This window comes from Ammodytes marinus (genome assembly GCF_949987685.1).
Source record: "Ammodytes marinus genome assembly, chromosome: 5".
Taxonomy (NCBI): domain Eukaryota; kingdom Metazoa; phylum Chordata; class Actinopteri; order Uranoscopiformes; family Ammodytidae; genus Ammodytes; species Ammodytes marinus.
Genome location: NC_137234.1, coordinates 29,930,854 through 29,948,834, shown reverse-complemented (window position 1 = coordinate 29,948,834; position 17,981 = coordinate 29,930,854). Strand labels below are relative to the sequence as shown.

Genomic DNA, 17,981 nt, shown 5'->3' with positions numbered 1-17,981 from the left:
TACTATCATTTAGTATGGTAGAATTTTTTTTTTAGGATGTCCCGATTGTTGTGGCCAGATTTAGTATGGTTAGAAATAGCCGGATGTCTACTACTTCCAGCCGAGATATTTAGTGTTGAAGACAGCATCCTATTTGGGCGATTCTGACCCACAATCCAGTGTGCACCGGATGCGACGGATATAAAAGCAAGATCAAGGCGCAATGTTACGATCAAATAAATAAATAAAAGTATGTCCAAAGTATATGGCTACTGCATCCTAACTAGATTATTTTTATGGTCAGATGTAGTATGTAGAATAGAAAAAAGAAAGAGTATGCGATTCGGACCACCGTGACTTTTTAAATGTGGGATCTATAGTCTGTTTGAAAGCCCCACTCTGACGCCTGTACTGAATCACTGGTGTTAGCCAGCTCTTCCATTCATGTTGGCTTGCTATTTTTAAAGAGAACAAACAACAGCTCTAGGCAGCAGCGGTGGTCTTGGGTATTTTACCGGCGAACTGAAAAAAATAAAAGCCACACAAGATAAATAAAGTTGTCGGCGGAAAGATAGCTTCATAGCAAAAAGGTAATATACTTTCTAAATGTGGAGTCTGGCCTCACGGAAAGGCCATGTTATTCCAGAGTAATAGCAATGTAAAAGCCTTTCCAGTATATCATTTGTCTTTGCTTCGTTCACTTATGCGTGCGCACCGTATTGATTTAGGAGTGCTGTCCATGCAAAAATTGCCATGCATCTCTTAATGAAACGCTCTTATTCCTGCTATTTTCCTCCTCTCGTCTTTCTTTCCCGCAATATATCGCCCTCATCACCCTCCATCTCTGCCTGTCACTATTGCTCTTCTGTTTCCATCTCTGCACATAATGTAAGCATCCTCACTCTTCAATATAACACACACACACACACACAGACACACACACAGACACACACACACACACACACACACACACGCACACACACACGCACACACAAACACACTGTACACTTCCTTCTCACTCTGCTCCTTCATTTAATCATCTATTCCCGTTATTCTGTCTGCTTTTTTTCCTATAAATCCTCCCACATCTTTCACCAATCATCAGAGCCCGTCCTGTTTCCTATCTATTTCAACTGACATCTATTCAATAAAGTTTTTTCTGTAAATTATGCTAAACTATGAGTAGCATTTCAACTTTGTGTTTACTGTATCTAATGATTCTCTATAAATCTGGCAAGGGTTTTATTAAAAAAGTTATTGTTCACGTTGAAATTTGTCTTTTCACATATCCCCTCTCAATTTTTCCACTTCGGAAGGGGTCAGAGTGCAGGGTCAGCCATAGTACAGCACCCCTGGAGCAGTTTTGGGGTTAAGTGCCTTGCTCAAGGACACAATGGTAGAGATGGGCCCAATCCCAAATGACTCCCTAGGCACTCCCACTCCGTGAGCGAGTGTGACTCGCTGTGGAGTCACACTCGCGGCTGTGAAGTGCCACTCGATCATTAAGGGCGAGGGTATAACAATGGTGCGGCTATGGCAAGCCCTCGCCTTTGCCAGACGGAAACAGGAAGAAGACACTAGTTTGTTAAGTCTTTATTTCTCACCCTAAAATAGAATTCCACCACATTTATATTTGACCTGAAAACACTCTTTACATTCATATTCAGCTACGCATGTAAGAGTAAAATGTAGTATTGAATAAAAACAAACTCACTCCCATGCTTTTTTGGCTGCATAATTTATTTGTTGTTAAACATTTTCTAACTGCATATTCTTAATTTTACCAGCTCAGTCTGTAGTGGAGAAAACGGGTGGGTGTTTGATCCGCTGTTTAATTATCCTTTTAGTTTACATGCACAGCATACAAAACCAGGGAAAAGAACAATAGTCTGCTAAAGCATGTATTCCACTTGTCATGATCTGCCATTACGACCGGCGAATCGCGGCACTTAATTAGCGTGCATAAATTATAATGCACTGCAAGGGTGGTCATAAATAAGAAATGTCATGCGCTCCAGCTGACTGACGTCACTGCCGCTATTACTACCCCTCATCGGCTGTAACAGAAACACAAATCTTACTAACAATTTAAGGAAATAATCACTGTCCCTTATTAACTTGTGGGCATTTTCTTCATCTGCTTCGTTTGATCTTTTTCCACGCCTTGAAAGTACACTAGACAAGTGGCATAATCAAATCAACAAGTGTGAAACAACATGTTCGTTCCGATATTGTAGGCTACCCTCCGGTTCCGTCATTTAGGGCCATGCATAAAAATAATCAATCAAATGTCTGTTTGAGGTAAGAGTAGCTACGTTTCATTTATAATTCGGGAAACAAACTCCCTGGAACTGTCATTTGTAAGTTAACTCCTCCATTCCGGACATAATGGATTGGCGGACACCTGTGTCAAACGTAGGGCTGAGCCAACGTCGATGCAGACTCGATGATCGAGGGCTTTATCACCCACTTACACTCGAGGCTCGGTGGTTTGGGACGACACTCAATATGGCGGGCCCTCCCCGCGAACGCGCAAACAGAGGGATAGTGGATAGGGTTAGGGTGTAGGGGGTGGATCTAGATTGGGCCATGGTGGGCTCTGTAGATGTAATACTAGCCACCACTAGTTTTACAACTAACCCCCTCCTGTCCGGTGCCGGGGATCAAACTAGCGACCTCATGGTTACCAGTGGTCCCCTCTAGGCTATCCTACCACCCAAGTTTATTGCACAAAATACTGCACATCTAAACACCTTACTCGTAATGCATCAAACCAACCTGACCTCTGTTGCATACAAATGGTGGAAAATATTTATATTTATATATTTACACTTCAATGTTTTTTTTTTTACCTATTCTTAATTTATTTATTTTTTAATAGAAAAATTGCACTGAATTTATTTAAGAGACTCTACCTCAATTGTGTCAATGTACTTTGTGTAATGACAATACAGAGATTGTGATTGTGATTCCTCTCTCTCTCTCTCCAGACTTGGACTTCCGCTACTTCTGGATGTGGAGTGCGTTCGAGGACTACCTGCTCTTCTGTTTTGGCTTCACCGTGCTCAGTGCCGTCGTCACCTTTGTGCTGCTGGACTCGGCTGTGTTCGTGGAGACCCTGGGCTCCCTGGCCGTCATGTTTGAAGCCATGCTGGGACTACCACAGCTGCTGCAGAACTTCAACAACTGCTCCACCAAAGGCATGAGGTACTAAACAGCACCTTCTGAGGGTCAAGCTCATAACTCACTGTTCCCCACACTGGTACATAGAGCGGCACACAACACTGTGAGGTGTTTTGATAAACCTTAAGACTGAGTATCTAAAGGTGCAGTCAGCAATCATAGAGAAAGCTTGTTGTCAGATTTTTTCAGAAGTGTACAGTATATCCCCTCACTTTCCGCTACCTGTCCGTACTCTGTGTGCGCTGAAAAAATAAAATTCTGCGTTAATACACCGCCTAGGCTCTGTAAACTTGTTTGTAAAGAAAGGGGGCCAACAATATAGCAACATCCCTGTTTACAGATCCTATGCTGTGTATCAACACTGTTTTCTTTTCAATTATCAGCGAAACAAACATTACAGACAGGTAAGTGGATTGTAAAGAGATATTCACTGACTTTGACGAAAAGGGATTTTGACAACAAACATTCTCCAGAATCGATTTGGCCTCCACCTTTAACAGTTTGCCAACAGCTATCAATCTGTTTCACCGACGAAGGTAAGTGCATTACCAATGATAAACTTGCTTCCGCTCCCTCAGGCTTCAAGTTAAAACTGCAAAAAACTTTTAGAAAAAACTAGATGAGTTGCTGTTGACACTGAAAAGTAAAAGCTTACCTGCCCTCTAAAACTTAATTAAAAAATCTACTGTAAATTTCCCCTCCCCTCAGTAGTATTATTTACATGCTGCATTTTTGTAGGTAAATCCCGAGGTTTAGGCGGTATACCCACCTTAAAATCAAGGTCACCTTGAATGGATAGAGGGAGAGGATGGGTGTCTGGGGGGAAAAAACTAAAGCCTTAGGTTGCATTATAGATATTTTTATGTTATGATTATATCGGAGTGTTCAAAGGTCAATTTGTATTCTGATTAGCCTCTAAGGTAGAGAGGACTGTAAGATCAATTCAGCCACTAATGGCACAGAACCTCACACTAATTATCATAATTATTTCCCCATTATGTCTAATGTCCGTCATCATCAGCGCAGAATCTGTCAGTGAGTGTGTGTGTGTGTGTGTGTGTGTAGTTGTGTGTAGGTGTAGTTGTGTGTGTATGTGTGTGTGTGTGTGTGTGTAGTTGTGTGTAGGTGTAGTTGTGTGTGTATGTTTGCGCCTGCGTGTGTGTATATGTAGTAAAGTCACATGCTTTTTAATTTTCAAAAACTAAAGTATCGACAATGACTATTTTTGATCTTGAAACTGACTAGTAGTGTTTTAAAAAGCAAAGTGGTGGACAGTCTGACAGACTGACTTTGCAATGCCACGGATTTATGTCAATCAAATATTTGAAGATGTAACCACTCACATTATCTTAACTCTTTTACATCAAATGGACTGTTGGTCCGGTTGATGTTTGGTAATGACTAGAGTTTACATGTTGTCTTATGCAGATAACTTACTCACTCATCCTCTCTTCTCTGCTTCCAGCTTGTTAACCTTTTGTTATTTTTTCTTTACTTCTGTTCTATTTTGCTTTTTTTAAAATTTGTTTTAGGTTAATTCCCCATGGTTATAAGGCTACCACCAGTTGGTGAGAAGGACTTTGAATTATGAAGGTGTCTTGCTTGTTTTTACCCTTGAGGGACAATCCTTTTCACTGCAAAGCCACCCATACACACAAGAAATAAGCTCTGAATACACTTCCATTTTGAGGCCTTAGAGTATTACAACCGTGTACTTTTAAGTCGCTGCAGTGCTGCTGATTTACTGTTTTAATGGCCAAACCTTTCTGGGTAATATGCCCCATTTCACATGAAGTGTCCTCAGGGTGTACATCTGGGCCTTTGCACTTCCTGTGAGCACTCACTCCATCAACTCTGAGTGAATATCACACCAAAGATTAAACATGCAATAACACTGCATCTTACATTCGCTAAACCTCAGATCTATGGCAACGTTCTGCAAACTCTGTATTATGATAATCTAATATGAGCCGACGAAAAGCAATACAGTGGTTGGAATATCAATATTTCACAATACCAAATGAGTCTTTCTGGGGGAAATACTGCAATTTCAGCATGAATATTTTCTCAACCTCGCTATCGATCTCGGCCGCCTTATACAGTAATGGTTGAAACAACTCACTCAGCACTTCTGTCTCTGCCCTATGAAATGTGTGTTCTGATCTTTTCACCCTGGTCATGTCGACTTAGGGGATTCTCCCATTAGTGCTGTTGAGAGCCTGGACACACATTTTGCAGATGTGATGATGCTGTATGTACGTATTTTGAACGTGCTCTCTCTTACTTGTTTCCGTCCGATTCCCCCTGAGATCCTATTACTGTGTAGAGTGAGGGCCAGTGTATGGATCCTATTCATTACCGACTGTTCACCTTATCCAGTTTGTACCAATTGATCGCCTTCAAACAGATACATGTTGTGGAAAAGCAGAGAGAGAGAGAGAGAGAGAGAGAGAGAGAGAGAGAGAGAGAGAGAGAGAGAGAGAGAGAGAGAGAGAGAGAGAGAGAGAGAGAGAGAGAGAGAGAGAGAGAGAGAGAGAGAGAGAGAGAGAGAAAGAGAGAGAGACACTAACATATACACACAGAGCCTGTCAATTGCACTCTGTAATTAAACCTGGTCACTGTAGATACTCACCACCTCTACTCCAGGGAAAAAACCGAGGAAGGGACACAGTGAAGATGGAAAAATACAATTAAAGACACTAAGAGAGAGAGAATGGAGGAGGTGTGGGAAAGAAACTGGAAGATCTGACAGAATATGTCATCAGAAAATATATTGGGGAAAACAAGGACCACAGAAATTAGAGAAGTCATATCTGAATGTGGCTCCTTTTAATGTCTCTGGCCTCATCCACAACTAAGCTGTTTTGTGTGGTTCAAACAAAGTCTGGCTGGTTTGCACATTTGGTCATTTACAGAATGTTGATGCTGCACTGATAATGCAGGATCACAGACACAAAAACTGCCTTAAAGGTGGAGTCAGCTATGGACAACGCTGGTCGTACTGAATAAAAAATGCAGTGTTATTACACAGCCTAGGCTCCGTAAACCGGCATGATGCTAGCTTGAGGGGCCCCTTTGTTTAAATATGCTTTGTTTACCAGTTGATAAGCTGTGTATTAACAATGGAAGTTTTTTTAGTGCACACACAGTACGGACAGGTAGCGGCTCATGAGGAAACATTCACTGATTTTGACAAAAACGGATTTTGTCAACAACAGTTCCCCACTTTTAATTACTGCATGAATGAACTGTTTTGCACTTTTTGCAATATTTACGCTACTTCAATACATTATTTAAACTTAAAGGGACTAAGCACTTTTAATGCCAGGTGCTCGTCTCACTTTTAATGCTGTGCCGACAGACAATCAAGCGACCCATTAAACGCTGCCTTTTATGGAGATGCTACGTTTTTATCTAACAGCGTTTGCCGGGGAGTGATGGCATATGGATGTGCTGTTATTGCTCAGGTGGAAGCAACATTTGAAGGTTAAAGTTGTGATTTGTTTTCATAAACAACAATGTGTTTTTGCGCGTGAGTGATTAAGGCAGTCTATGCTCGGCTGCCTGCGGAGCCCACCTGTTTTTCTCTTCCCTCTCATTAAACTTTATCTATTTTGACAGTCGGCTGTCGCACCGACTGAAAGTGTGCAGACAAATTCACTACTGCTCCCCTTCTCTACAGATACAGTACTTAGTTCTGTTAGTTTCCACTTCATCTGCGCCTCTTTTTCTCTAACTGTTCTATTACTAGGTTCAATTCACAGTTTTTTAGTGCCATGAATGTGACAGCAGCAGTCAAACTGCCAACCTTCAATAAAAAGGAACATAAAATACTTCAAAACACCTGTCCCATTATTGTGTGTTTGAGTGCATATTCAGTTCCCTTATCTTTCGTTATGCCACTCTGTGCCTCTCACACCTTCAGCTGTTTTTTTTTTTGCTCTGGGTGACACCCTCCAAGTGTTAATGCTGGTCCTATATTGCCATATTCCATTGCAGCCTATATGCGGTTACCACGTCTCTTGAGGCGGACATAACCCCGAGGCCATTTGGGACAAGGACATTCTACAGAAACTGTGATGACCTCCAAGCACTTTGTGACCCTACGAACTACAGTCATGTGTCTCAAAGGGGAGCACATTTGGAAGGGAAGGGGAGTGTGAAGATAGGGGCTGCATGTATGGTACACTGCACAGTGTCCTAGGTGGAAAAAGACTTGATTAAAAAATATATCTGTTATTCCGCCAGCAGTAGTAATATAAAGTTTGCTCATATATTCATATTCATATGAATTATTGGCTTTTTTCCCCAGAGCAAAACTAATTGTGAATCAGATCACACCACAAATTGATTGAGGGCTCTACAAATGTATGGTGTAGGCTAGTACAGGGACTATGAACGACGTAATCATTCTAATTCTTGTTCATATTCATGAAAAGTAATACTCTTATTTAAAGTTAAACGTAAAGTATTTCTGGAAATGGAAAGTTCCTATTCCAAAACTAGCAACCCAGAGTCAACTCGGGACAATTTTGACATTGAAACAATACAGCAGGAGAAAACAGCATGTGATCAAATGTGCATGTGTCGGTATATCTGAAATTGTCCCCAAATTCAAACGTCTTGTAAACAGAAGTTGTACACTACATCAAACTAACTTTCTTTTTTTTTTAAATAATGGATTTAATCTTTTTAAGTATTGATCTAGCAAAAAGGTAAAACATTCACATTAATTGTTGCTTTTTTTTCTCTTTTTGTATCATTGTAATTTATATCTGGGGTTTTGAACAGTTGGTTGAATAATACATTACAAGCAATGTAAAAAAAAAATACACCTTGACCTGTGGAACATTGTAATGGATGTTCTTCTTTAATGGATTTGTAAAGACAACACAGAACACCGCCAGTGATGTGTAATTGAATATATAATAATATATAATATCCAGATCATTTAACACGATCTCTGGAATGTCTCTATGAATCTGTCTACTTCCATCACAGTGTGACGCAGCCAGTTTACATTCGGGGATCAGCCCTTCAATTTGCATTTGTGTCTCTCTGGTCGAGATTTGTGTGTTTATGCATGCATGAGAGTGTGCATGCATTTCGTTCTCACGCAGCATTGTGTGTAAGCAAAGCACATTTAATAGTGTTTGTTAGGGTAGAGAACCATAAACCATTGTCCAAGTCACCCCAGTAGCACTCACAGTTAAATAATAGTCCTGAGGCAAGATTAGACTGGAAATTGTGTTGTTGGACCTTACATTTCCATATACACTGCACTGAAAAAAATTTGGAGTGTGATTTACTTAAAAAAAACCTCTGTAACAATTTCCACGCAGAAATTCCTAGTAAATTTAACTGAGGGAGCAAATTATATATAATATGATATTCTCAAGTTAAATCTACTTACCAATAATGATTAAGTTTAACCAAGAAATTCTTGTAAAGTTTACTAGCAAATTTCTGCTTTCATGAGTAAATTTTACACAATCTCCTTCAGTAAAATGTACTCTTAGATTAGCACTGCATTTACTTACAAATTTCTGTAAAAAAATACTACTTTTTTCCCAAAGCTTTTAATTGGTTGGACCTAGTTCTTGTTTTAGCATTATTTAAGTAACATTTATTTAAGTAACATTTACTTGAAAAAAACCCTGTAACAGTTTTCCACACAGAAATTATTTGTAAGTTTTACTCAGGAAATGAAGTAAAGTTAAGTAACAGTAAGAAACACAAAACATGAAATTACTTTATAAAAAACACTTTTATTTTCCAACACTATTGCAATAGGTAATTGCTTACAGTATTCCAACACACTGACTGGCATTAGCAGATACATTTAAAAATAAAAAATAAACAGTGTCGCCAGTTAGAATACAACCTCTCTCTCTCTCTCTCTCTCTCTCTCTCTCTCTCTCTCTCTCTCTCTCTCTCTCTCTCTCTCTCTCTCTCTCTCTCTCTCTCTCTCTCTCTCTCTCTCTCTCTCTCTCTCTCTCTCTCTCTCTCTCTCTCTCTCTCTCTCTCTCTCTCTCTCTCTCTCTCATCCTTGAGTGAGTGAGTTTGAAGAAAGAACTGCCTAAAAGTATCACTTTAAAGTGCAATAACTGCAAGTACCATAAAGTGCAATAACTGAAAAAAAATATGACTTAGGCAATTGTGCTATGAGACTAACAATATGTCAGTTACCATAACAGAATATACAAACATGTAATCTTACAAACTGGGCTCAAATATTTGGAACAGGACATTTCTTTATCTAACTAGCTCCCAAGTATTTCCTCTGAACCACAACAATGCAACTGGTTCGTGAACCGGCACAGAAACAATCATCTCATGATAGAAGTTTGTTCTGCAAAGCCCGGACTTTGGGAGACATCTTCAGGATGTCAAGCTCAAGAAAGAGCTTCTGAAACACTTCGATTGTGTATTTCAACTTTGGTGGGTAACTCAAGTTCATTGCATAGATAAAACCCATGAGCAGAAGGCAAGCCTTTGCCACACTTTTACAATCATCAAGAACCTCTTTTCCCTCGATGATGATCAAGACATGGGCAGGGCTGTGGCCTTCTTGTGCAGTACTTCCATGGACGACAACAATCTTCAAGACATGATGAGCATGGTCATCTCTGATGGCTTCTTTGCTGACATCCTGTCAAAAACATGTGAATCAGTGCTTGGAAGTCATTATACTAAAGATATTTTCTTTAAAGTTCCTGAATATGCAAGAGGTGATTTACTGGGTTGGCTTATTTGAGTGGCCATTTACTACTTATACAATAATGCAACAGAAATAAGACGCTCAAAGCAAGACATTGGTTAAATGCTGGGTATGTATGCACACAAGTACTGATTTTAATTAATTTAATTTTCACATAGATGGACACTTAACTTAAGTTATTATTTATTGAATTTCTTTTCAGATCTTTCTCAGTTCAAGTTAACCCTACTTTGTGCCTTTCATCTATTGGTGTACATTGCGGTCCATATGTAACAATCGTTTTTTTTCTCAGAGATGATAAACTGGCATTATTTCAAAAACCCATAAGGTTGTTAAAAACTTTAGATATTTTCAGAATCCTCAAATACTCTTGAAGAAAAAATCATTTTGCTGTACTGTTTTGTTTGGACTTGAAACCCAGGAACAATTAGCAAACAGGTTAAAGACAATTTCACCAGACAATATTTTTTCAGTCTTTTTAGAGTAGTCTTGAGGACTATGAAAACCATGTCAGACTACCAACACATATTTTTAAATATCCTTTTGGGTTTTTCAGACAACACAAGTTAATTATATTTCACAGAATATGTTATCTCTGTGACCCAAAGTAATGCTAATACACGGAGAGGCACAAACCTGGGCCAACCCCTAAGATGTGCTTAGCTCCAAGGACATAAACAGGTAAGTATACTGTATTCAGTGTTGAGGGAAAATGTGAGATTGGCTGTGATTCAACAAAAAAAAAATAAGAAAATGGGTAAAAATTAGTGGTGGGCCGTTATCGGCGTTAACGTGCTGCGTTAACGCAAGACTCTTATCGGCGATAAAAAAATATCGCCGTTAATCTCTTATTCCACCTCCTGTTCGGCTCAGGGGAGATAATAATAGCCGGGGGCCGTTGTTGACACTTGAGGAGCCTTTATTCTCTCACACACCCGCCGCTCTCTCTCTCCATCACTTGCCCACGACACAATCGGGTATTGGAACGCAGGGTGGGTGTGTGTGGCCACCGGTCGCCACGTGACTATAAGTTTCCAAGTTTTAAACACTTCTATCTCTTCAACGTCACCGTACCCGAATCCTAAATATCCCCTTAGCAGACGCTATATTTCATCGGGGGGAAAACTTTGTTTTGCGCCACAGTTCGGCCGTAATGCTGCTGCACACACACACACACACACAGACACAGGCGCACACACACACGCTGCATGTCAGAGAGGGGCGCTACCAAAAAGACGAGAGGAGCGGTTGGAGCAGTTGGAGCGTTTAGAGACACATGCGTGCACATTTATTTACATAAAATCGCAATCGCAGTCATTTGTGCAGTTATGTAAAATGTTTCACTAAGGAAAATTACAGAAAAAGTAACGCACAGTGACTTTGATGAGTAACTTTAATCTGATTACTGGTTTGGAGATAGTAACGCGTTAGATTACTCGTTACTGAAAAAAGAGGTCCGATGCCGGTAACGCGTTACTAAGTAACATCTTGTTGAACATTATTTATTTTCATCACCAATTATCATAGTAGAACAGCTTCCTCAAGCAGTTTGTGATGCATGTTGGAAACAGGAGATGAGCCCCTGGTCTGATGCGCCACCTGGCTTGAGAAACACGTTCTCAAAGACTTACTTTGAGTCATTATTTAGGAGCACACACATATTATGAATGAATTCAAATGAGACATTTTAATCTAGATTAATCTAGATTAATTCCAAAATTAATCTAGATTAATCTAGATTAAAAAAATTAATCTATGCCCACCTCTAGTAAAAATTTAAAAAATACATTGAAATAAATGAACATTTGTAAACATTTCAGATACAGCACTAGTCATGTATCTTAAGCACCAATTTAAGTTATTGAATTTAAAAGGTTTTTCCCCTTGGAGAAGAAACACATTTTAATATGGTCTGAATAATAATTTCACAAATGTTCAAAATTTACCTGATAGTCTTTGATGAGTTCCTCTGCAGACTCTCCAAGGAACTCCATCAAGCAGCGGATGGTGACATCTCTTCTGCCTTCAGCATGTTGCTGTTACACAGACAGAAGTGAATTTATTGCTGAGAACAAACATTATCTTTGTTCAAATGAGCTGACGTGTCATCAGTTATCCTATGTATTTATTAGCTCAACATATGACGACAACAATTATATTTTTAAACTTTACCTGGCTGAGTGAATCCAGCATAGGCCTTGTTTTTGTGCCCGGGACCCCGCCCTTTGTCTGAAATATCTCCAGGAGTTTGGTTGAGTAACTGTCCAATTTTGACAAAAAAGTCCGCTCCAGATGAAGAGTTGTGATCCTTCTGAACTCCTCTTTGATCTGAAACAATTACAAATAATAAAAAAAACACAACATGATCATGACAACCCACCTTGCTTGAATAATAAAGTAGTCCTCCCAGTTTAATACAATACTACTAAGCAGCAACACAATCTATAGCCTTCAAAATGATGATCAATTTTAAGCAATACTTCTGTTAAAAGATACTTAGTTGCTACATTATACAGTCCACCTTCCTAAAATGAATGTAGTGTAATACACTGTTTTTGCATGGTGAACTTCATAATCTTGCAAAGTGTATCTTACTTATATTCTTCCAGCCTGTACACACAACAATACAAGCATCGGGTAAAGAAACACAAGAACTGGATTTACCTGAGTTTCACAGAACAGCCCAGGCCATCTCTCCATGAGGTCTTGGACTGCAGGGCACTGCTGGACAACTTCCATTCTTCGATAGGAGAAAGACCTCTCCATTTTCTCACCAATGATCTTCTCACAGTTTTTCTTCTTTACTTCCTGCAACAAATCCACTCTCTCCTTCTCTAAAGAGTTCTGTGTCTCAACAAGTGGCAGTGGTGGCAAGTAATTAACTTCTGCCTTCTTTGGCTTTTTGATGTCTTTGGATGAACCCTCTTCAGAGATTCTTCTTTTCAGGGAGTTAACATCATCATAATTGCCCATTTTGTATTTGATCCTCTGTTGCCAACTATATAAGCCATTAAAAGACCCCGGGTCTTTGAGGCATGGGTACTTTTCAACCAAAGCTTCTACCACAGCTAAAACCTGGAGACCAGTTGGGTATGCTGTATATGAAAATATGGTGTCTGCTAGCCTCTCGAGTATGCTACTCGTCACTTTTGGATTGTTCAACAGTGTGCCATCCTTTTCATAGGCTTGGTTTCCTACTTCCATCATAAGGTCTACATCATGAGGAAAGGCAGGTATTGGAAACCTTCCCGGCCATGGCTGAGACCATAAAGATTGTCCACTTTCATCCGAGGAGGACAGCAGGATTGTGTCCTGAGAATCAGAAGACTGGCCAGCGCTTGTATCAGAAGACTGTTCTGGAACTAAGGATTCGACATGAGATACTTCCACAGGACTGAGAGTTAGGACATTTGGTTGAGTAAATACAAGCTTTAGTGTAGCCTTGTCTTGCACTTCTTCAATGGAGCTTAGAGTGAAAAACTGGCCTTCAAAATCCATGTCTTGATACATCACATTAAACGCCCTGGTGATATGAAATGTCTCTTGAATAACATCATTAAGGTCCTGAAGGGAGTTTGGGATGCCTAAAGGTAGAACCAGTTTACGAATGTCATCATCATCCAAGATGATCCGCAGCTTTGCCGGGGTACCCATCTCCACAGGAAGAAGCTGCAGTAATACAGAACAGAGGAATGAATCAACATGAAATAAAGCATACTGTCACCACCACTGTGTTGTGCCAGGAAAAATCCTGCATATGAAATTATTTACATTTAAGAGGCAGTATTTGTATTTTTTAACAACTTTCCAATTAGTATTTATTTTTTGGCACCTCTTTTACTTGCAATATATATTCCTCTTTTAAAAATACATGTGACTTATTTAAATATATTTCCCTTTAAAAACGTTTAAATGAACTGTATTGCCATTAGGCCTACTGTTTTAAATCAGCATGCAAGTTTCAACAAAGAAAATTAAATAAATCAGACTGTATTTATATCACAATCATTTATGAGTGAATACACTTATAACATACTGACTTCTAAGTCAAATGGGCCATCACTGCTTCACTAACAAACTGCATTTAATGTTACTGGAGTGATAGCAACTTAGCTTGGCTAGCTTCAATGTTAAACAATGCCTGGTTTAGTATAGCAGCTAGCTGCCTTTGCGATTAGCATTAGCTTCGTGGCTAACATCATTAACAATCTTTTAAACATTTTAAACCAATTACAATGATACAGCCTGTGCCACAGCGGTGTTAACACTCAATAACTCATACTAGTCTTAAGAGAAGTAACATTATCTGAACAAAGCAAGCATTGTGTTGTCAGTTTAACCAACAGGCTAATATCAGCAAGTCAAAATGGTGCCTCCATTCAATGCTAACTTTACCGGACCTCAAAACACAACGGGCCCTAGATGAAAGAGGCTCCTCGCGTTCGGTATCACACACTGTGGCACTGTTATCCCTGCAGCCCTGTTTACTTAAATGTCCATGCTGTTTACCTGTGCTATGTCTGTGTCCATGGAGCTCTAAAAAGGACTCATGCAAGTCCAAAAGTGTTTTGGCAAGTCCAAAACAGCCTGCGGACGCGGGAAGAGCCATTAGCCGGTTAGCTGCTAAAATAGTAGAACAATGACTAAGCCGACAGACCATTAAAAAGTTAGTTAAGCATATAAGTTAACATACCCCAAGGCTCCACGTCCATGAATTGTCTCATCAGATGAGCACCGAAACAATCCCCCAGTCGAAGTGTGTCGTCCAGAAGTCCTGTTAATGTCTAGTTCCTCTGAATTCAAAATGTACTGAACTCATCCACTGAGCATGCGCAAGATTGCAAGCTTACATACTATATTTGTATACTATCTATGCCTATTATCTAAGTAAAGTTTACTTGCTTATGTTAGGCTGTACGGTCAATACAGTTGTTATGTTAATATTACTTGGAAGGATGGATAATATTTACATATAAAAATGAGGATACATAATTACAAATAAAAATCAAGTAACACATTAAATAAAGGGTGACATTTTGAAGTAGAAGCACTGAAATCATATTTCCTTGTAAAATGTAATCAAATAATCAAGTAATAATTACAAGCCCAAAAAATCATTTTTTTCAGTGTGTAGGGATTTGAAAAGGAGACATTTTCGGTCTTTTTGCTGTTTCGTCTTGTGGTTGTGCTGTGTGAAGGAGTTTTGTATTGAAATGTGTAGTAAGTAAACAAGTATGTACAACTGAGTGCACTTGGTAATTTATTTACTATAAGAGTAATCACTAATAACATTTTATTTTCCAGAAGTAGCAGTGGTTTATTGATATCTATCTATCTATGTATATCTGTGTGTGTGTGTGTGTGTGTGTGTGTGTATGTATGTATGTATGTATGTATGTAAATATCTATCTATCTATCTATCTATCTATCTATCTATCTATCTATCTATCTATCTATCTATCTATCTATCTATCTATCTATCTATCTATCTATCTATCTATCTATCTGTCTATCTGTCTATCTGTCTATCTGTCTATCTGTCTGTCTGTCTGTCTGTCTGTCTGTCTGTCCATCAACTGGATTATCCTGTGTCATATGAATATGTAACTACTTGCCTCCATTAGGAACTCTGAACACTGTCTGTCTATCTATCTATCTATCTATCTATCTATCTATCTATCTATCTATCTATCTATCTATCTATCTATCTATCTATCTATCTATCTATCTATCTATCTATCTATCTATCTATCTATCTATCTATCTATCTATCTATCTATCTATCTATTCATTCATCCATCCATCCATCCATCCATTCAAGCCCTGGCTTTTAAGAGATAAAATGGAGAGAAAGAACACATTTCCTAGCGAGCCATTGTGGCTGGATTCCCTTGCTTTTCAGGGGAATTCAAGTGAATTAACCCACAACGCCCTGTGAACTCAGGGCAGCCCTGCAGCTTCACTTTATATGTGTATTATTTTCTTATACTGTGGCAGCGTTAGTTTTGGACTTAAGGCAGCAGAAAAATAGGAGAGAGGAAAACATAACACGGCATTGACTTTTGCTGTGGTGTTGATATATTTTCAGAGAATGAATCATCCGTTTGGTTTGCTACTGGTAGTGATGTTTTCAACTCCACATTCAGGGGTGGATCGATTCTCTTCTCTTTTTGAGCATTTTCACTGTTTTCACATGGATGACTGCCCTTACTTGAATGAGTCAGGCACCTGTATCCCTTGATGGTCACTCGCTATGTACACTAGTATATACTGATAGAGTTGCTGAGGAAAACATGTATTCTTAAAGGTCACATATTATGCTAAATGCACTTTTTAAATGTGTTCTAACATATCCATGGGTCCACGGTGTGCCTAGAGACTGCCAAAATATTTAAAAAAATAACAATCTCTCCTGTTCTCACTCTCCCCCTTTCTGAAACCTCCACCCCTCCCCCCAATATACTCCAGTCAGAATTTTCCCCTTTTCTGACCTCACAAACTGGAAAGCCAGAAGCTTCCACTGTGCAGCCCACACCCCTATTTCTTATTGGTCCACGGCCCTGACAGACAGAGGGCGAGGCGAATCTGGCTTCGCTTCCGGACAGGGGGCGGGGGCAGCTCAAAGATTGTATATTTACGAGGGGAGCTGCAGCTCTTTTTAAAAAATAGGCCATTGTGAGATTAGCTGAACATCAGCATAGTACAATAAATTATCTGAAAGTTTTTTTCAGCAAACAATTAAAGAAAAACGTATTAGGGACCTCTAAGACCATATAATATGGTGTATAATAGAACATATTAGGGACCTCTAAGACCATATAATATGTTGTATAATAGTACCGAAAAGTGTATAATATGGGAGCTTTAAATTTGCGGGACATTAAAGGAGTTTTGTTTGTCCCGTGTTAAATACTGTAGTCTTTTACTGTGGTCTTCAACTATACAGACGCTGAATCTGAAAATATATATTTTTTAAATCGATACCATGGGAAAGTCATTGTGTTGATCAAACCACTTGTATCTTGACAAGGATCATCCACCACTATATTATCCGGGTTTGCCCAAATATTTGGCACAATGAAGAGGGGCTCTGCCTGGAATTTTCCTGTCAAGAATTGTATCGGAAATGAGTGTATGTATTATCCTCTTTGCTTATTAAAACACTTTTTAAAAGCTTTGTGCAGCCTGGCGCAATATGCTTTTAATTTATTTCTTACAAGCATTCCCATCCGACTTTTTATTTGAGTAAATAAAAGCTCTGACAAAAAAACTGCGTGATCCTTGATTATATAACATTATAGATTCTTGATATTGCCATCACCAAAAGGTCATCTCGTCTATCTTGCTGGTTTACATTTCCCAAAAAAAGTATGTAAAACATCCTCAGGCAATCTCTGTCTGATACTTCTCCTCCTCAACTCTCCATCGCTTCATTTTGTGAAGTAGAATCCATCTTTTTCTGGCAGGTTGGGAACTTTTCGCTGTTTGCCTGTGTGCGATCGATCCACATGCATAATTCATAGTTAGTGGGTTAAGAGCTGCTCAGTTTCACTCTCTTGTTGGGCCTTTTGATTTTGGTCTCTCTCTCTGCCCCCTTGAGAGCTGCAGCCCTGCTGCTAAATCACCTCACACACACCCTCATGTGTGGGCGCACACGTGTGTTTACAGAGATACACAGGCATGGACATACATGCCTGTGTATTAGAAGCTTGAAACACCAGCCCCTGCTGTTTTAATGCTTCTCTTCTGATACAGCTGTGTATTAGTATTATCAAGCAATTACGAGGATTGTCTAAGACTCTTTAAGTCTCAAATGGAAAGAGATTCCCCCACTTAAGCCTGCACTAGGATTTCATTTGTAATCGGTACAGGTAACAGTACTGGGAAATGTGCTGTGTGTCCACTGAGATACTTCTTGTCTGCAAAATGGTCTCGTCCATGATAAATTCACTTAAAGATGCAGACGAAACTGCTGACCCAAACCTGGTGATTGCAGAGTCGATGTTCAGGCAATTATCCAGTTCACCCACTGTCCACAATCCCCCTGTAAACGCTGCATGACAGCTTTGCCATAGACTGCACAGTCACCTTCCCATGT

General features: G+C 39.4%; 1 protein-coding gene across 1 annotated transcript in view; it reads left to right on the top strand.

The window, feature by feature from the left end:
- LOC307250297 (solute carrier family 66 member 2) overlaps positions 1-17,981 on the top strand; it is a 77,711-nt gene that overhangs the window by 43,314 nt on the left and 16,416 nt on the right. Inside the window, exon 4 of the mRNA XM_080027333.1 lies at positions 2,970-3,186. Within this exon, the coding sequence (XP_079883459.1) occupies positions 2,970-3,186 (217 nt within the window). The remainder of the gene's footprint in view (positions 1-2,969; positions 3,187-17,981) is intronic.